Source organism: Gorilla gorilla, chromosome 5 (genome assembly GCF_029281585.2).
Source record: "Gorilla gorilla gorilla isolate KB3781 chromosome 5, NHGRI_mGorGor1-v2.1_pri, whole genome shotgun sequence".
Taxonomy (NCBI): domain Eukaryota; kingdom Metazoa; phylum Chordata; class Mammalia; order Primates; family Hominidae; genus Gorilla; species Gorilla gorilla.
The window spans coordinates 182,696,007-182,717,408 of NC_073229.2; the positions used below are offsets into that span (position 1 = coordinate 182,696,007).

Genomic DNA, 21,402 nt, shown 5'->3' on the forward strand with positions numbered 1-21,402 from the left:
AGCAAAACAGTCTCAAGAGGTCCTGAGAAAGTGCGCCCGAAGCAGTTGAATTACAGTCTGGTTTTGTACATTTCAGGGAGGCAAGAGTTACAGGCAAAGACATAAATCAACATGTGGAAGGTATACGTTGGCTCAGCTTGAAAATGTGGAATATCTTGAAACCAGGAGAAGTAGAGGAGTATACAAGTCAGGTAGATTCAGAGATTCTTTAATCTACAGTTAGTTAAAGAAACAAAATTTGGTCTAGAACTTGGGAGTCAGCAGAAAGGAATATTTTAAATTAAAACGTTAGGAAGCTATGTCAGAGTCAGCCAAAATTATGACCCATTTAGTGAGATTGATGGCCTGTAGGCATGGCTCAAGGCTTGCCTTGCATGGCCTTAGGTATTGTTTAGAATTTGTTATCTTATTGCCATCAAGAGCCTTTTGTCAGTCTTATGATCTCTATTTTAACATTTACTCAGGTCAGTTGGACCTAAATTCCAGATGGGAGGGAGTATAATGAGGTTGTGCCCAGCCTCCCTTCCTGTCATGGCTGGGAATTCAGTTTTTAAGGTTTTTCTGGGGTTTCCTTGGCCAAGAGAGGCTCCATTCAGTCGATAGGGGGCTTAGGATTTTATTTTTGGTTTACAAGCGGCACCATTTTACATTTTCACTAACATTACACAAGGATTCTAGTTTTTCCACATCCTTGCCAACATTGTCATTTTTCTGGGATTTTTTTTGGACTAACCATCCTCTTGGATGTTAGGTGATATCTCATTGTGGTTTTGATTTGCATTTCCCTAAGGATTAATAATGTTGATTAGTGATGTTGTCGCGTATCTTCTTTTGAGAAATGTGTGTTCAAGTCCTTTGCCCATTTTTCAATCAGGTTATTTGGGTTTTTGTTTTTAAGAAGTAGGATTAAACTGTGTCTTTGGGCAGTATAATATCTTGAGCAAATAAGCATATTTGTTCACTCATTTGTTCAAGCATCCAGCCAAGATATTTTGAGGAGCTACTGTGTGGCTGGCACTGAGCTCTGAGTGCTCGTGTTTCAGAGCTGAACAAGGAAGACATGATCCGTATCTCCTAGGAGCTCACAGCTAGTTAAGGAAGACAGACAAGTGATGACACAGAAATGCTTTTGACTTTGAAGTAGAGCTGTTTACCTGGTGCTTTGATAACCTGGAGGAAAGGAGTCTTGCACCTGCTCTTTGTGGGTATTTTTCCACCTCTGCCTGATCACTTTTCGCACTCTGTATTCCTCAGACAATTTCAACCAGTCTTACAGCTTTAATTCCAATCTCAATGAAGGTCTGAAGCCTAAGGAAAGAGGCCTGTATAGACCCACCTGCTTACTTCACAGACCCATTAGCCATCTCATAAGCATTGCACATTCAACATGCCCAAATCTCGGAACACTCCACCTCTTAAATAATGCTCCTCTTCCAGGTTGTGGTCCAGCTGCTCAAGCCAGAAGTCAGCAGTCAGCCTGTCCACTGAATCCCAGTGGGTATTTTTACCTCCTAGATATCTTCATGTCTACATCCTTTTGTCTTCCTTGGCCACCACCTTAGTCCAAGCCACCCTCATCTTAGCTGCAGTGTTTGAGCCACGCCTTTCCCTTTCTTTTTTTTTTGGACAGAGTTTCACTCTTGTTGCCCAAGCTGGAGTGCAATGTTGCGATCAGCGTTCACTGCAACCTCTGCCTCCCAGAATCAAGTGATTCTCCTGCCTCAGCCTCCCGAGTAGCTGGTATTACAGGCACGTGCCACCATACCCGGCTAATTTTTTGTACTTTTTTAGTAGAGATGGGGTTTTACCATGTTGGCCAGGCTGGTCTTGAACTCCTGACCTCGTGATCCACCCACCTCAGCCTCCCAAAGTGCTGGGATTACAGGCGTGAGCCACCGCGCCCTGCCTGCCTTTCCCTTTTAAACTGTTCTTCACTTTGCAGCCACAGTCTTTGTAAAATCACAAGTCAGATCAGTAGCTTCTTACTATCCTTAGGATAAAGTTAAAAAATTCATTGTGCCTTAAAAAGATCACCATAATCTGGCCCTCCATCCCCTCTAGAATTAGCTCTTACCACTCCATCCTCCTCTGACCCTGCCAATCTGGATTTCTCTGTTTCTCAGTTTACCAGATGCCTCCTTTCTTCCAAGCTTTGCACCACGCCTGGAACAGATCTTGGCTCATGGCAGTCTCAGTAAATACTGGTTGAATGAATCAGTGAGCCTTAACATTGTATCTTACTGCTTCCCATTACTTGGTGAGTTATGTTGGGGCACCAATCCTCTCCACGGGGCACCAGCTGCGGAGAGTCTGTCCCTTGCAGACCCCTGACCCAGCAACGGATGAATAAAAGTACACTGACACACAGATACTCTGCTTTGCCAGTCCAGCTGTGTGGGAGCCGCTTACAGACTCCCTGCTGAGTCCTGTAAACAGTTGCGACTCCACTCGCATTTATTCAGTAAGATTAATTAACAAAAGCTTGAGTCAACACCATTAGAGGGTAATTGACATTGTGGACTTCCCGAGTAAAAAGCACTTAAGCACCTGGTACATCAAAGGTTAGTCTTAAGATTATATGAGTAAACAAGCTAGGTAGGTAAACTACGCTGCTTTTCTTTATTACTATTTTAATTTGTTTAACTAAAGGTAAAGGGATCAGGCTGCCTTCAGCCAGATAAATTACCGAAGTTACACAAACTTCTCCGCTTTCCAAGATTTGTGTCTATTTCTATAACTATCTCTAATATTTTTCCACCAGCCTGATTGAACCCCAGCATTATGTAATTTCCAAGGATCAGATAACTTATTTGCCATTTATATTATCTCTTGGTTTCTTTAGCCACTGGCAATCATAACATGATTTCTTTTAAAAAAATTAATAATAAATCACTTTTAGAAATAGAATACAGTTTGATTACAGCATAGTTTATGTAAGGGGCAACAACAGGAAGTAAGACTAGAAAAGTGTCTTAGGACCAAATGTGTCTTAGTCTGTTTGGGCTGCTATAAGAAAATACCTTAGACTGGGTGATTTATAAATAATACAAATTTAATTCTCACAGTTCTGGAGGCTGGGAAGTCCAAGATCCAGGCACTGATAGATTCAGTGTCTGGTCGACTCCATAGATGGCACCTTGTGCCTGTGTCCTCACATGGTAGAAGGAGTAAAAGCAGGGAGGCGCCTCCCTTTAATCTCTTTTATAAGGGCACTAATCCCATCGTGAGGGTGGAGGCCTTATGACTTAATCACTTCCCAAAGGCCCCACCTAATACCACCACCATGGGAACTAGATTGCAACAAGAATTTCGGAGGGACACACATTCAGACCATACACAGCACTGACCAAGATGTTAAACTTCATTTGGCCTTTTGTTTTGTATTTTTATTTTATGAGCAAGGGAGAGGTGAGAAAGGGCTTTGGGGAGACTAAACTGACGTCAGTGTTATTATCTCAGTAAGACGGAATCAGGACAAAAATCCAGAACGGTGAAAATAGAGTGGAAGAGAGACACAGAGTTCAGAGAGATTGTAAGAGATTTGGCTTCTGGAGGACTGTGAGGAGGAGGAGGTCAGTACTAGTGAAAACAGACCTTTTTTTTTTTTTTTTCTCGAGACAGGATCTCACTCTGTCATTCAGGCTGGAGTGCAGTGGCATGATCTTAGCTCACTGCAACCTCCACCTCCTGGGTTCAAGCGATTCTCCCACCTCTGTCTCCCGAGTAGCTGGGACTACAGGTGTGTGCCACCACACTGGCTAATTTTTGTATTTTTTGGTAGAGACAGCGTCTCACCATGTTGGCCAAGGCTGGTCTTGATTTTCTGACCTCAAGTGATCTGTCTGCCTCGGCCTTCCAAAGTGCTGGGATTACAGGTCTGAGCCACCACACCTGGCCAAAAGCAGACCATTTTAGTTACTGTTGCAGCCACATCTCTAAGGGTGGAAGGTGTTTGGGGATGAGGGACTAGAACTGAGGCAAGAGATTGGGGTGGAGATAGAGATTTGGAGTCATCCACATGGAGGCCATAGTTGGAGAAATGAAATGGATTTAATGTCAAAGGAATGAATAGAACGAGGGGAAATGAGGAAAGGGCCAAGCATAGAACTTTGGGTAGTGGAGTGATAGCCTTCATTTAACAAGCAGCAGAAGGAAGGAGATGGAAGAGGAATGTCATAGAGAACTGTTACCAGGGGTCCTTGCTCCCAGAGCTCCCAAGATGGTGGTGGGCTGCTTCCAAAATGGCGGCGGGCCACTTCCAGGATGGTGGCAAGCCTCGTGTTCTCTGACCTGGGGTTCTTGGCCTCACGGATTCCAAGGAATGGAATCTTGGGCCATGCAGTGAGTGTTATAGCTCTATTAGAAGTCGTGGGTCGCGGAAGAGAACCGTGGAACCCAGTGACTAGTGTTCAGCTCGATTAGGGTGAACACAGTCACTTAGCCGTGCAGGAACAATGGCAAGCCTTTAGCCTGATCGGGAGCGGCAATGGGCACCTCGCTGGATCAGGAGCACAGCAGACACCCTGCCAGATTCGGAGGGATGGGAGTCAGCGGCGGGTCTGCGATGGCGGCAAACAGCAGTGGTGGACAGCGAGCGAAAGCTCAGCTTGAGCCTTAACAAACATGGACCAGAAGAGTGCAGTTGCAAGATTTAATAGAGTGAAATAGAGTGAAAACAGAGCTCCCATACAAAGAGGGGACCCAAAGGGGGTTGCCATTGCCGGCTCGAATGCCTGGGTTTATATCCCGATCCTTGTCCCTCCTGCTGTGCTCTCAGGCAAGAGATGATTGGCTATTTCTTTACCTCCTGTTTTTGCCTAATTAGCATTTTAATGAGCTCTCTGATTGGTTGGGTGTGAGCTAAGTGGCAAGCCCTGTGTTTAAAGGTGGATGCGATCACCTTCCAAGCTAGGCTTAGGGATTCTTAGTCGGCCTAGGAAATCCAGCTAGTCCTGTCTCTCAGAACCATTAAAGGAAATATGTCAAACAAGAGAACAACAGTTGAAAGTAGACATGAAACATTGGATTTGGAGGTTTTAAGGTCAAAAATGGTCTCACTAGAATGATGATGGAAGTCACATGGTAAAAGATTTTTCGTTCATTCAGTCATCTTTATTGAGCCATCTGTATGCCAAGCATTGTTCTAGGTGCTGGAGATACAGCTGTGACAGCCAAGATAAAGAATTGGCAACTAAGCAGCTAGTGAAGAAGTTGAGGCAGCACATGTAAACTACTGTTTTGACGGGGTTTGAGGGGAAGGCAGAGAGAGGATGGTAACTTGAAATGGAGAGGCATGACTGTGTTCATATACAATTAATAAGTCTTTGGGGAAAAAAAAAGAAATAAGCAAGAAAAAGTACAGCAAGGGACAAGAGCCCAGTGCAAGTTGGAAGATGTGGGTTTGAGGGCAGTAGGGAGGTTTAATCTGGAAGAGACAGAAAGGAAGGAGAGATTGTAGAAAGAGACAAAGGATTTTTAAGTAAAGGAGGGAGCCAAAGCACACACACACTACAGGACAATGCCTGTCTTCTCAATAAGCTAAAGGCAGGATGAAAAGCACAAGGAAGATTCGGCAGGAGTGCCATGGAGTGCCATCCACTTAACATTCCGGATAATAAAGTGAGAGTCAGTGATGTCCATGCCTTCACTGTAATCCTAGAGTCAGTAGTACCGATTGCCTAAAATTAGGAACTGGAAAGGTGAGTGTAGCAGCAGGGCCAAGGAGTCGAAGGAATCTAGGAAACTGCTAAGGATACTATGGAATTGGGCAGCCATGGCATCAGTGGTTAGATACTTCATGACCTGAGGCTAGGAAGTGTAAAGTCATAAAAAGACATGTTCAAGAGGAGGTGATACAAACAAAATGGGAAGTTGTGGTTGGATAGGGACTTTAAATTTCTGTTTTGGAAGTGAAGTCATTCTGCGTTAACCCAGGAAAGAGCTGAAGTAGAACAGAGTTAAGGCCATATGTATGAGGCCAGGGCATTGGCAAAACAAACATAAATATTAGAGTTCCTGTGGATTTGGGATTGAAGGAAGGAGAGATTACCTTGATTCTGTTTGTGTCCCCACTGCCAGTTCATTGCCTAGAATGTAGTAGGTACTTAGTAAATCTTTCTTCAGTGGGTTTATGGATGGACTGGTGTCAACATAGGCTTTCTTTCATCTTTCTGTTGATTGTTTGAACCTGTAGGCTATGTCACATTTATAATCAATCTGATGCTGGCTTTTTATAAGGCTTTTATGATTAGAATATTTGTGAATTCAAGTGCTGAAACACACTCAGCATTGTCCCCACTTCATCTGACTTAGGGCCCCCTTCCTGCTGGCATTGTGTTCCTTCTACAGGGAATGTCCTTCCCGCCGTTTTAGCTCAGGAATTGGATCCTCCTCAGTGCCAGCTCAGTCACGTTTTCTTTTAAAGCTGCCCAGTGGATTGAGGCTCCCCTTCTCTGTAAACCCTCGGGGTGTTTAACACCTCTGGCATGTATTACACTTTTCTGTCTGCTTGTCTTATTTTCCTGAAGACAGAGGCTTCCTTTTTCTGACCAGTGCCTAGACTGTAGTAAAGGTTTTATGGCCTTAACCATTGCAGAAGTTCTCATCAGCCATCACATGAAACTAACATGGATCCTGAATTTAAACTGTTTGAGCTCAGGAATAAGAGAAAAGGCCTGACTGATCTTCCTTTGAAGAAAGATATCCCTACAGTACCTCAGCATTTCAATAAATTATTGATTCTTTTTTTCATTGAGGGTCCATTTCAACCATTGAAAAAATCGCCTCAATAATAGAAAGTTAAATAATGATGCCATTAAAAATCAAGTACAATATTAATTATATTTAGCACCAGTTTAACTCTTGTCTAATGATTCGAAAATCACATGTGATCTATGCTGTGCAATTCAAGGAGTCCAAAGGCAGGGACATTTTTATAGCAGGAAGGAAGTTAGGCGATTTATTGGACTGCTTATAAAAAGAACTAAATGCAATTTAGATTGGATAATGTATTTCCAAGTTAATTAGATTGTAGGTTATTGCGTACAAAACCATTGCCTGGGACGAACTTGCAGCAGCAGCAGCAGCTTTAAAATTGATTCTTTTGATTTACTTGTAACAGCAATGCTTGTGGCTGGAGCTCTTCTAAGGAAATATGCTATGATTTATTTTCCTTTCTGTCCTACATGTTGTAATGTAAAATTCTGTAATTTATCTCATTAGCTGTTATCTGTGACTCTCTATATATTCTTGCATATCTGAAAATATAACAGGTTTTTAGAGTTAGCACTACTGACTGAAGTTTGTAGGCTTCAATAATTTAGGCCCAGGTTTTTGTTTTGTTTTATGGACTTCTGGCATTGAAGGCCAGTGGAGAGGTCACCCTATATTCTGTAAGGTTCAGTTGTTGATGTGATACTGGGTAAAAAATTAAGAGAGGAGAAGGTGGAAAAAGATGGGTATGGGAATTTAAAAATCAAATAAGAGATTGCATGTGTGATTGTGGACTTCTGTACTCTTGGAGGCGAATCCTATAGCAAAAATAGACTTGCATTCTTTCACTTAGGATTAACTCTGCCTGTTCTGCTGAAGTTGCCCCTGTTGTGCTTTTCCCATTTTTTTCTTGTAAGTAGATGAGAAAGTCCTTCATGGGTCTTGTCTGCTTACAAAATACAAGGATGGTTGTGTTCTTTTAAAACTAAAATTTGGTTGACCAAACGCTGAACTAGCTTTTATTACTACAATTTAGTTGGTGGCCAAATCATTATAACTTTGTATTCAAAATTGTCTGTGGCTCCAACCAACGTAGTTTGATGGTGACCGATCACCAACTTGGTCTGTTTTTGTTTGTTTGTTTTTAGACAGAGTTTTGCTCTCATTGCTCAGGCTGGTGTGCAATGGCACAATCTCAGCTCACTGCAACCTCTGCCTCCCGGGTTCAAGTGATTCCCCTGCCTCAGCCTCCCGAGTAGCTGGGACTACAGGCATGTGCCACCACGCCCAGCTAATTTTCTTGTATTTTTAGTAGAGACAGCGTTTCACCATGTTGGTCAGGCTGGTCTCAAACTCCTGACCTCACTGATTCTCCTGCCTCAGCCTCCCAAAGTGCTGGGATTACAGGAGTGAGCCATAACATGCCTGGCCTTTTTAAAATTTGTTATAAACAGAGTCTCACTGTCTCCCAGGCTGGAGTGCAGTGGCATGATCATAGCTCACTGTAGCCTCAACCTCCTGGGCTCAAACGATCCTCCTGCCTCAGCCTCCCAAGTAGCTAGGACTACAGGTGTGCACCACCACACCCAGCTGATTTTGCAAATTTGTTTTGTAGAGACAGGGTCTTGCTATGTTGCCCAAGCTGGTCTTGAATTCCTTGCCTCAAGCAATCCTCCTGCCTCAGCCTCCCAAAGTGCTGGGATTATAGGCATGAGCCATTGCACCTTGCCCTTCATCTGTTTTAAAGTGAACTATTTTGCACATGTTTGTACAGACATAAAACATTTCATCCTACTAGGTGCATTTTCTTCAAGACAGATCCCCCATCCTTCTTAGGGAGAGCTACAGAAAGAACAAACAAAGGGTGGAGAGGGAGGCTGGAGAGCCTCCGACTGTCCCAGGAATCTGCCTCCTTGGTGGCCGGGTAGCCAGTCCTCAGCCCAAGGCCTCCCTCAGTCATCCAGAAACCCTGTGCTGGCACTGCCTGGTTTTCCCTGTCCAGGACCAGTGTAGTTGGTTTTTGTTCCTCCTACATTTTCAGAAGACTCTATCCAACTCACTGCTATATACAAAAATAGTAATATAGTGAGGAAGCTTTCAATTCCAATTAAATAGATTTCTCCTCTCAGCCAGGCCTCTGCTCCAACCACCTCCAGGGCAGCCTCCCTGCTCCCTCTCTTCAAAAAGACCCCCTTGCTGTTGCTCTGGCTCTCCCTCAGCAGTTTTTTACTTCATGGAATTTCACTACCTCACATTATCAGGTAGTTCCTGTCACAGATACTGAGATACAGGTTGAGTACTCCTTATCTGAAATGCTTAGGACCAGAATTGTTGTGGATTTCAGATTTTTTTTAAATTTCATAATATTTGCATTGTATCAGGTGAGCATCCCAAATCTGAAAATTCGAAATACTCCAATGAATATTTCCTTTGAGCATCTTGTTGGCACTCCAAAAGTCAGATTTTGGAGCATTTTGGGTTTCAGATTTTCAGATTAAGGATACTTAACCTGTATTTATTCTCTCCCTGCCACGCCAGGATGTAAGCTCCACAAGGGCAGAGAATGTATTTGATTCATTGTCAGTCCCCTTATAAGTAGCATGGATCTGTCCATTTGTATACATTTAGCAAATATTTATCTAATGACTAACAGCTCAGTAGATAAAAAAATGATTGGCTGGATGCATGGCATGTCTTGTGTACTAGCAGGAGGAGAGGTGGCAGAGTAAGGAACGGGCACCAGGCCTTGATTGCCACACTCCCTGGTGGGAGGTAAGGCAGGGCTGGCCCGCTCCTTTTGCTTTCCGGGGCTCAGCCTCAGCATTGAGGGGGAGAAGCCAGAGGAGAAGCCTGCCCCTCCATGGGCCACTCGCCTCCAGCACTGTGGCCTAGAGTTTGTCCTCTCCAGCTGAGCAGTGGTTCTCCCTGTTCCACCAGACCCACACTCCCTGAAATGCAGCTCAGTTTCTTGCACTTTTGCCTCAGATTTAGACGTGTAAAATATGTGAACCTCCCTATGCAAATTAAGATTTGAATGTCATCTGCTTCACAGTTCTAGCCATCAGTTCTAAAAATAGCCATTTTATGGGATTTGAGAAAGAGATTAAGACCACAAACTTACAATTGAGTTTTTCCCTAGCAGACAGCAGCTGTTCAAACACAACGTGAATCTGGGAGCTTTGAAGAGCTGTGCTGTTCTGCTGCGGCTCAGCCTAGTAGGCGGAGGTTCTTAGGGAGGAGGTACCTTCAGCATGAGTGAGGTCTGTGGGCCTGCAGACAGTGTATTCATGTTCTGCCATCACCCATGAACCTAGAGGACAGAGTGATGGAAATTGATGACTGTGAGGTGGCGAAATCAGGACTAGCATTAGTGAACGCCCTGCCCCGTGTCTGTGGCCACATGCAGTTAGCGCCATTTGACTCTTGTTCTTGCCAAAACTACAGAACATTTGTAGCGAGGGCTTTATAGGCTGGAATACCAGTAAACAGCCAGGGAAAAATTAACACCAGCAGAAATGTGACTTTTAAAAAGTAAGATGACCTGTTAGGGACTTTCTGTGGACTTAAGGGGTCCTGAGAAGTCATACCCTGCTGCCTCACTTCTGACCAAACAGTCATCACAGTCATTCATTTCCCCAGGTCAGTGATGACTCAGAATCTTCAGACAAGAGGGGCAATTCTTGTTATCTGTCACTCCTTCCCCGTTTTTCTAGCACAGCCTTAAAAATTATTATGGCAAAGGTACCAGAGTTTATTTTGCTGCTTTATCATCTTACATGGACTATATGCTACACAAACTAAATTAAATTAAATCAATGTGTCCGTGCCCTGCCCTCTCCCAGAGTAAGTTTTCACTTACTTGGGCAAGTAAATGAGTGCTGCACCCTAATTAATTTAATATAAATTCCTGTGTTGGTGTTCTTGTCCCATTCTTAGAAGAGGGGATTTCCTGGTAACATTGCCCTAGATAATAATTATTCCTTTGAGACCCTGCAGGCCTCACTTCTCCAGGCTAAATAATTTCAGCCCTTTTTCTCCCAGGTTCTAATGTTCCATCCTTTAATCTTTCGAGTCTTCTCACTCCTGCTTGGCTGAGAATTCTAAGTCGTCCGAGCTAATGTGCTACCTGGTTTGGAGTCACACCATCCTCCCTCACCTTCTAGATGTGCCAGCGACTGTGTTCCGTGTTCATCCAACAATGCTACCTGGCTAATTACCTGTGGGCTCTTTTCTGCTGTGATGAACCCCGCAGATCATTTATTTATTTGCTGTGTAAACAGCCTGTTTCTCTTCCTGTCTATTTGCCTTTTCTATAGACATGTTTGGTTTGTTTCTGAGTAAAGCAGCTTTGACCAAATGGACTAAGGGGCCATTTGGGGCTCACAATTTTGTATGTGATGGACAAATGGTTAAATTTTTCAGTGGAGTATTACACATTCTTTAGGCTGTGGTATCAATATGCTGGCACTTCAGAGAGTCAGCACCATGTAGTAAGATAAGGACCAGCAGTGGAGCTGGGGAGGGATGAGAATCACAGCTCTTCCACCATTTATTACTATAACAAGGTACCTAGCCTGTCTTAGCCTCTCTAACCTCATATGTTAGATGAGAATAATGTTATTCATGTGGGAGAGTAGAACGGATGCAGTGAATTCAGGTATATGAGCATTTGATGTGCTTGCTGTTGGAATGTAGTTTTGCAGACAAGGTTGTTTTTGTCATGATGGGTGGTAATTATATATATAAAGGTAACAAAGCTGATTTTCATCTAGTTGAAGGTCTGTGTGAGTGGTTTAAGTTCTTGGTACAAAGATATAAGAGACACATACTTATGATAATTTTATATAAAACATATCATCAACTGTTATACAGAGATAGTTACTATGAAAAGCAGAACTAGGAGGGAGGAGGACAGAGGGTAAATACAGAGTGTCTGCCTTTCAGATAGCTGGACTAAAGAGGAATGGGAAATTAGAGGGAAGAAGTGTCTGATGTTTCTGCAGCCAGTCAGGTTGTACTCATTGAAAACTGTTTTTCCAAACAACCTCATTAAAAAGTGGGCAAAGGACATGAACAAATACTTTTCAAAAGAAGACATACATGCAGCCAACAAGCATATGAAAAATGCTCAACATCATGAACCGTTAGAGAAATGCAAATCAAAACCACAATGAGATACTATCTCACACCAGTCAGAATGGCCATTATTAAAAAATCAAAGAATAATAGATGTCGGCATGGTTGGAGAGAAAAGGAAACGCTTCTACACTGCTAGTGGGAGTGTAAATTAGTTCGGCCATTGTAGAAAACAGTGTGGCAATTCCTCAAAGAATTGAGAACTAACATTCGACCCAGCAATCCCATTACTGGGTATATACCCAAAGGAATATTTGTTCTATCATAAAGACCCATGCATGCATATGTTCATTGCAGCACTATTCACAATAGCAAAGACATGGAATCAACCTAAATGCCCATCAGCAGTAGACTGGATAAAGAAAATGTGATACATAAACACCATGGAATACTATGCAGCCATAAAAAAGAACAAGATCACGTCCTTTACAGGAACATGGATAGAGTTGGAGGCCACTATCCTTAGCAAACTAACATAGGAACAAAAAAACCAAATACCATATATTCTCACTTCTAAGCCGGACCTGAATAACAAGAACACATGGATACAGGAAGGGGAACAACTTGAGGGTGGAGAGTGGGAGGAGGGAGGAGGGAGAAGATCAGAAAAAATGCCTATCGGGTACTATGCTTATTATCCAGATGACAAAATTACCTGTACACCAAATCCCTGTGACACAGTTTACCTATATAACCTGCTTGTGTACCCCTGAACCTAAAAGTTAGAAACAAAAATAAAACCATTTTTTGGGGGACTTGAGCTCTAAGTTATGAATATTGTCTTAGGGGGCTCAGAGGTAAAGGGACAGCAGCGTATCTTTAAGATCAAGCATGATTTTGTTACTAATAGAGCCTCTGTCCTAACCTGTACTTTTGGGGGTTGATGATACCAGAGTAATTTTTCTGTGCATTTTCTGTGTGTTGGTTTGCCCTGTCTTCAGCAGTGATTATGTATTTCTGTAAGTTAATAGGTCCCTTTGTGTGGGGCCTGCCCCCTGTGTGGAATCATCTCATATGGAGACACGTCCTGGAAGTGTCCCAGAAGCCCCTAGACTTGAGTTTTCCAGACTCCTTGGCCAACAAACACGGCCCTCCCCTGGGGACTGTGGCCATCACCCCACCCTGCAACTGCCTGGCCTCCTGTGGTAGAAAGGGAAGATGAATGATCATCAGCGCTCCATCTGTCTGGATCGGAATGAACAAATCTCTTGCTGCTTCTCCGTCACGACCCTTCACCTTTCTTTCTCCCTTGGCTAGATGGCACCCCTGAGCTTTGGATTTTTTTTTATTATAAGAATTTTCTAACTTGCATATTTGCATTTTGGCCTGCCTTCTCAAAGATAATGATGGCCATGACCCTAGCGAGGCTACCACAGGAACCGTGTTCTCCTCAATCGCCTTTCCAGGGAGCTTTCTTTCCCTGCACCGTCAGTGCCAAGGGAGGCTGAAAATGCAGTGACTGTGGGTTATATACTGTGATGGCCCCAGAAGGGCTGTGACTCCATCACCTCCTGTAATCCTCACAGGGTCCCCACTCATGAGAAAAGGGGGAGGCTTCTAGGGGTTATGGATAGTCCCCAGGTCACACAGCTGGTAAGACCAAGTCCATTGTTGATCTGACTCTGGACAGAAGGGAAGGGCCATCTGGTCTACCTCATCACCACCTCCCCAAGCCATGGGAACCACCCCTGGGTTATTTGGGAATCCAGAAAACCGGCCCTTCAGTAGGGAATGTGAGTTACTGCACCACAAGGTGATTGCCCCTACTAGTAGAAACCTTACTACCCAGAGCTCAGTTGGGTTTCATGACCCCAAATTAAATGAAATATAATACAGGTAAACAAACTTTATAAAATTATTCCAATGCTTTAATGCTCTGGCCTGGGGACCTAATTACTTTTATTTTATTTTGTTTTATTTTTAAGATGAGAATCTCGCTGTGTTGCCCAGGCTGGTCTTTCAGCCTGGCCTCATGCAATCTTCCCACCTTGGCCTTCTAAAATGTTGAGATGACAGCCTTATGCCACCATGCCCAGCCCTCTAGCCAATTTTCAGTAAACATACTGAATTTTCGTAATATACTGTCTAACATTCTCTACTGTGCTTTTAAAACCAGTATTCTCAAAACAGCTTATTTTATTTTGCTCGAGACAAGTGTGCATTATCCCTTTTTGCTTCCCACAAGAGCAAAAGCTTAAGCATTGTCTTCCCTTCACTTCCTGCCAGCGCCCCATCATCTCCATCTGCTGGGGTCACCGGGACTCGAGGCTGTTGATGGCATCAGGACCAGCCCTGTACGTGGTGCGTGTGGAGCACCGGGTGTCCAGCCTGCAGCTGCTGTGCCAGCAGGCCATCGCCAACACCTTGCGTGAGGACAAGGACGTCAGCAAGCTGACTCTGCCCCCCCGCCTCTGCTCCTACCTCTCCACTGCCTTCATCCCCACCATCAAGGTAAAGCCCTCCACCCCTCCCTCTTCCTCCTGCCTCACCTATGCTGGCTCCCCACAGAGCCAGGGCAGAGACAGGTGAGGGTACCAGAGTGAGCACATGGGGCCATGTGCAGCTGTGCAGGATCCTGTCATGTGCTGCCAGGTCTGCAGTCTGTCGAAGCATCATGGTCCATGTCCATGAGAGATTTGCCCTGTGTGGTGGCTGTTATCTTTCTCATGGCAAAGCTGGTATTCCTGGACTTCTGTGTCCCTCTGATGATCAAAGGAGTGACCATTATTCAGCATTTCCTATATACTAAGCATTGCACCAGTTAATTTTTAGAAATCTGTCTTGTTCAGTCCTGACTTCCTGACAGATGCCATTATTCGCATTTAAGGAAGCAGGAAACAAGTTAGGAGAAGTTAAGTAACTTGCTCCCTAGCTGGTTAGGGGGACAGTCAGGATTAGACCCACCCCAGTTCTAGGGCCTGCTCTCAGCACTGCTGAGGAGGGCCACTCCAGCCAGCACTCAGCGTCAGCCACCTTTTATACCAGTGGGAACTCTAGAAGGTAGCATGTAGAATGCATCTGCCAGTTGCTGTTCAAGTGTGGGTCCCCCTAACCTTGGGTTTTCCCAAGTGGTTCTCTTTTATATTCTGTCTCTCTTCTTAGTAGCAGACCCATTTGTTGGTTACTTTTTTCCTGAAACATCAAAGTTTTAGAATCTGTTGGGTTGTTTTTTTTTCCTAAGTTGCCTTACACTATTGATTCTACACGAGCAGATCTCAACACCGGTGTATTATATAGCATTGGAAAATATAGGTGCCCAAGGCTGCCCCTGTGGATCCTGATTTCATTGTCTGATGTGGGATCCTGGTTTAGATATGCTTCGAAAGCTTGCAGGAGATTCTCACATGCTCCTACCATTGCAAACCACTGTTCTACACCACATAGTTACCCTCTTCCCCAGGCCCCCAGCCTGTGCTCTGTCTGGAACAGTGGCGTTTTTAGTTGACCTGCCCCCGTGCCCACTCTCTTTCCCTCTCTCTCTGCCTCTGTGGAGTCCCAGCTCTTCCTTTTCTTCCTGTATCCTCCAGCCCCCAATTCCAGATCCGAACAACATGAGAGACTTTGTCAGCTACCCATCAGCCGGCAACGAGCGGCTACACTGCACCATGAAGCGCACAGAGGACGACCCGGAGGTGGGCGGCCCATGCTACACGCTCTACCTGGAGTACCTGGGTGGGCTTGTGCCCATCCTCAAAGGGCGGCGCGTCAGCAAGCTGCGGCCGGAGTTCGTCATCATGGACCCGCGGACAGATAGCAAACCAGGTGGGCCCCTCACCCGAGGGACTGGGACCTTGTTCTCCTGTGGTCATGGGCTGTTAACGCCTTACACCCCATGCAAAGAGAATGTCTGCTAATGAAACGTGAGCCTGGGGGGGCTAGTGTGGAACATCCTTGAAGCTACGACATTTCCAGAATCCCATTGAAATGAACAGTTCTCTAAATGTACTTTTTGACAGGTTTTTAATCATATTCCATGGGCAGTGGATAGCTGGGCGGTGGATAGATGAACCAGGCAAGGGGAAGTTGGCGCAGTCCTCCTGGGAGTGAGGGTTTCCTCTTCACAGTTACCGAGTATTCATCGAGTGCCTTCATGTAATATTGAGACAACTTGAAAATAATAACAAGATACAGTCCCTGCCCTCCCAGAGTGGATGATAAAATTAAAATCAAACCTTCAGCCTCCTACCCCTCCCTAGTCTACTGTTAACTGCTTTTTACCTGATTGCTAATGACAATTTTTTGCTCATCCATAAAGATGTTGGTATGAGTCACCCTTTTCTTCTAAAAACCTTTCCCTGCAGTGATTTTCATTGCTCAGTTAATGTATTCAAGATGCTCCCTGCGCATCTCTCTGGGATCCTAGATTGTAAGCTTCAGAGGGAAGGGACTTTGTTCTTTTTTTGTGCCACTTGGTACTAGGCTAGTGTCCGTGCACCCATCAGTCACTGCCAGCTCAGTCTGCCACCTCCCTCTGAAACTTTGCCCATCACCTATGGCAGAACGAACAGCACGCTTAGTCATTGTGCTCCAGACGCTGCCCCGCTGAATCCTGTGGGCCTGGGGGGAGAGAACTGAGTCATCTTTGTGCCCCCAGTGGATTTGGATTTGTTTTCATTAGTTCATGCTTCCTCTCGCCACTTCCTCGCTCCAGTTTACTCTCCTGCGCATTAGTCTGGTCCCTGCCTCTCATTACGACCTGGAGCTAGCATGACCTGTGGCCTGACCAGTCACCCCAAGTCACAGTGTGGTGGGCTTGCTCACTCTCAACTTGTACTCAGCGCTGTACACAGGTGCCCCACCTCTGCCTGCCAGCCTTCATTTGTTCAGCATCGGCAGTGACACTCTACTACCCCTGCAAAACAGCAATACCACTTGTCAATATTAGATATTAGTCCGTTTTTTCTGTCTTTTGACTCGTGACAAGCTAGTACCAGGAACAAAGAAAGCGACTAGCAGAATTGGAGCTGGTAGGGAGGCAGACTGAAAGGAGGGAGAGGACAGATTCAGGAGGAAGGAAGGCACAGTGGGAAAAGCAGGAGAGAGAGAAGCGCATGTTCACGTGGGAGGGAAACATGGTTTCAGGGAAAAGGAGAAGGGCCACCAATGGTTAGAGATGACTGGGGTGGGGGCCGTGGGATAGGCCCTGAGCCCAGGTTTGCAGCAGATGTTCTCGCTGATGTCAGTACCTCTAAGGTTACTCCCCTGGGTACAATTTTATAAAATCTGTATTGAGATTAAGTGTTGACGATAACTTAGGTGAAGAGCTTATTTCCTCATGTGTGCATAAATTCTTCACTGAAGAAGAGGACGGACCGGAGGCTGTGCTGTGGAGTACCCAAGGACTAGGCTTGCTTGAATCTGACCCGACTACGCCAAATGCCTGCTCTTCCTTCCGGTTCATGTTTATCAGCTCGTATCAAACACAGACCCACTCATTTGCACACAGTCCTTTGAGGGAATAAGATGTTGTATTTTTATAATTAAAAGAATTAAAAGCTATAAAACAAAGCACATTGACAGATATTTAGTCAGTGCCTACCTTGTGTAGGGTACTTGAGTCTCCTGCTATTATTAAGTAATACCAGGTCATCTCTGCTTTTAAGGAGTTTCTAAACCCTTTTGGGTGATAAGACAATGTAAGCACTTGAAAAGTTTAATTAAAAAGTCAAGATTTAAATACCTGATGACAAAAATAGAGGATATGTCACAAGGCACAATATAACTAATTGCCACCTGAATGGCATATATAAACTATTTCAGAGGTGGAAAAGAGTCCCTGACATTGAGAAAACAGGAATTTCTTTTTTCTTTTTATTGGGGGGATGGAGGGACAGGGTCTTGCTCTGATGCCCAGGCTGCAGTGCAGTGGTGCCATTACAGCTCACTACAGCCTTGACCTCCCAGGTTCAAGCGATCCTCCCACCTCAGCCTCCTGGGCAGCTGGGGCTACAGGTGTGCACCACACTTGCTAATTTTTGTATTTTTTGTAGAGACAGGGTTTTACCATGTTGCCCAGGCTGATAAACTCCTGGGTTCCAGCAGTCCTCCGCCTTGGCCTCCCAAAGTGCTAGGAACCACCGTGCCTGTCCCCAAATTTCTTATCATTAAAAGCTGATTAACTCATTGAGGCTGCCATATCATTGTTTCTCAAAATGTGTTCCATGCACCACCACCTCCATGCAAATCAGCTGGGATGCTTATTTAAATACACGTTCCTAGGCTTACCCTTAGATTACGATTCATTAGGGCTGGGGTGGGGCCTACAAACATGCGACTTAATGGGTTTCCCAGGTGATTTTTATGCACTAAAGTTTGTGATCCACTGTCAAGTGACTTGGCAGATATGTTCCTCAAAATTACCAGTGTGTATTTTTATACCAGATACCATGAGTCCCAGTAGTTTTTTTTTTTTTTCAGACAGGGTCTCACGGTGTCTCCCAGGCTGGAGTGCAGTAGTACAATCATGGCTCATTGCAGCCTTGAACTCCTAGGCTGAAGCAACCCTCCCACTTCAGCCTCCAAGTAGCTAGGATCGCAGGTGTGCACCACCACACCTGGCTAATTTTTTAATTTTTTTTTATTTTTGTGGAGGTGGGGGCTCCATGTGTTGCCCAGGCTGGTCTCACCTCCTGGATTCAAGATCCTCCAGCACTGGCCTCCCATAGTGCTGGGATCATAGGCTGCTTCCCTCCACCACCCCCACCCATTGTGTTTTAAAAAGAGGCAGGGTCTTACTCTGTCACCCAAACTGGAGTGCAGTGGTATGATCATAGTGCACTTTTTTTTTTTTTTTTTTTTTTTTGTAGAGACAGGGTCTCACCGTGTTTCCCAGGCTGGTCTTAAACTTCTGATCTCAAGAAATCCTCCTGCCTCGGTCGCCAAAGTGCTGGGATTTACAGACATGCTATTGCACCTGGCCCACACATTTTCTAAAGGAATCTTTAGCCAGAGCTTGCTATAGACTGACTTGTGTTGCCCTAAAATTCATATATTGAAGTCCAGACCCCCAATGTGAAGGTAGGACATTTAGGGGAGATTAAGGTTGAAGGAGTTCATATGGGTGGATCCTGATCTGATTTAGTTACTGGCCTTAAAGAAGAGAAGGAGAAAGAGATCTCTCACCACGCACGTGCACCAAGGAGAGGACATATGAGGACACAGCGAGAAGACAGCTGTCTGCAAGCCAGGGGCAAAGCCTTCACCAGGAAGCAGGCATTGTCACCCTAACCTTGAGACTGCTCAGCCTCCATAATTGAATGGACCAGTTATTTAGCGCGTGCGCCTGTGTGTGTGCATGCACGCTTGTGCGTACACACGTGCTCTTGCATACACACACGCATTAATACTGGTTTTGTTTTTTCTGGAGAACCCTGACTAATACAGATTTTGGATCCAGGAAATGGGTATTGCTGTAACAAATCTCTAAACATGTGGAAGAAGCTTTGGAACTGGGTAATGGATATAGGCTAGAAGAGTTTTGAGGTGGATGCTAGAAATACGGATGTTAAGGGCAATTCTGGTGAGGTCTTAGTTGGAAATGAGGAACATACTGAAAACTGGATGAAAGGTGATCCTATAAAGCAGCAAAGGATTTGAGTAAACTGTGTTTACTGTTTCATGGAAGGTAGAACTTGCAAGTGATTAAACTGGATATGTAACTGAAGAGATTTGTAAGCAAAGTGTTGAAGGAGAAGTTTGGTTCCTCCTGATGGCTTATAGTAAAATGCAAAAGGAGAAAGATGAATGGAAGAAGGAATTGTTAAGATAAAAGATGAAGATTTACATTTAGAAAATATTTAGACTATTCATATTGCAAAAAATAAGTATTAAGTACATTTTGAAGAAAATACCAAAGTTATGGCTGGACTCTCATTTGATAAAGCGCTTATGAAATTATATGAGCAGAAACACTGCCAGTTTGAACTGTAGTGGATGGAAACAGGATGAAAGGAAGGAGAGAGGCTGTTGGACTTCTTAGCTTTGACCAGCTGGGATGATGGAGCTGTTTGGCCACTAACATGCACTATTCTTCAAGAAGAAAGAAAAATAACCTTGAAAGTGATTCAGAGATCATTAGGTCCACCTCCTCAGTTTCAGCAGGCCAGATGGCCTTTGCACAGAGCCTTGTGGGCAGAGCCATGGGGGCAGGATCCCTGCCAGAGTTAGGAGGGTGATGCTGACACCCCAGTAGGCCTGGAGGACAGGATATCAAACCAAAGAAGACTCCACTCAAGCCTCAAAATTCAATGGAATTTTCTTTGCGAGATTTGGGATTTGCTTGGAACCTGTCACCACTTTCGTACTTTTTGGAATGGGAATGTCTATTCTATGCCTGTCCCACAATTGTATTTTGGAAGCACATAACTTCTCTGGTTTCACAGGTTCACAGCTGGAGAGCAGTTTTGCTTCAGGATGAATTGTACCTCAGGTCCCATCCATACTGCATTTAGGTGACAATTTAAATGAGATTCTGAACTTTAGAGTTGATATTGGAATAAGTTAAGACTTTGGGGGTTTTGGGAATAGAATGAATATATTTTGCATGGGAGAAGAACATGAATCTGAGAGTGGCCAGGAGTAGAATCCTGTGGACTGAATTGTGCCCCCACGTCACTCCCAAAATTCATATTGGGAAGTCCTAACTCCCAATGTGACTGTATTTGGAGTTAGGACTTACAGGGGGGAGTTAAAATTAAATGAGATCTTAAGGGAGGTCCTAATCTGATAGGACAGTTGGCCTTATAAGAAGACAAGGACTAACGCCTGTGATCCCAGTGCTTTGGAAGGCCAAATCACAAGGTAAGGAGATCAAGACCATCCTGGCTAACAAGGTGAAACCCCATCTCTACTAAAAATACAAAAAATTAGCCGGGCGTGGTGGCGGGTGCATGTAGTCCCAGCTACTTGGGAGGCTGAGGCAGGAGAATGGCGTGAACCTGGGAGGCGGAGCTTGCAGTGAGCCGAGGTCGCGCCACTGCACTCCAGCCTGGGTGACAGAGCAAGACTCGTCTCAAAAAAAAAGGCAAGGAAAGAGCTCTTTCTTCATGTACATACACTGAGTAGAGGCCACCTGCAAGCCAGGAAGACAGCGTTCCCCAGAATCTAATCATTCTGGCACTGTAGTCTTGGACTTTCAGCCTCCGGAGTATGAGGAAACAATTTCTATTATTGGAGCCACCCAAGTCTGTGGTATTTTGTTATCATAGCCTGAGCAGATTTAGAGTGTATATTTAAAAGCCATTAAAACCGTTTTTAAAGATTTTATTTTAAAAATATATCTAATTCAGGAAGCTGGGCACAGTGGCTCACCCCTGTAATCCCAGCACTTTGGGAGGCCAAGGCGGGAGGATTGCCTGAGCTCAGTAGTTCAAGACCAGCCTGGGCAACACGGTGAAACCCTGTCTCTACTAAAATACAAAAAAAAAATGGCCAGGTGCAGTGGCTCATGCCTGTAATCCCAACAGTTTGGGAGGCCAAGGTAGGCAGATCACCTGAGGTCAGGAGTTCAAGCGCAGCCTGGCCAACATGGTCAAACCTCATCTCTAATAAAAATGC

General features: G+C 44.6%; 1 protein-coding gene across 6 annotated transcripts in view; it reads left to right on the forward strand.

The window, feature by feature from the left end:
• TULP4 (TUB like protein 4) overlaps window positions 1-21,402 on the forward strand; it is a 273,493-nt gene that overhangs the window by 227,499 nt on the left and 24,592 nt on the right. For all 6 annotated transcript variants that reach the window (XM_063707985.1, XM_063707986.1, XM_031012088.3 and 3 more), the window contains 2 exons: window positions 14,074-14,298; window positions 15,375-15,609. In XM_063707985.1, the coding sequence (XP_063564055.1) occupies window positions 14,074-14,298; window positions 15,375-15,609 (460 nt within the window). The remainder of the gene's footprint in view (window positions 1-14,073; window positions 14,299-15,374; window positions 15,610-21,402) is intronic.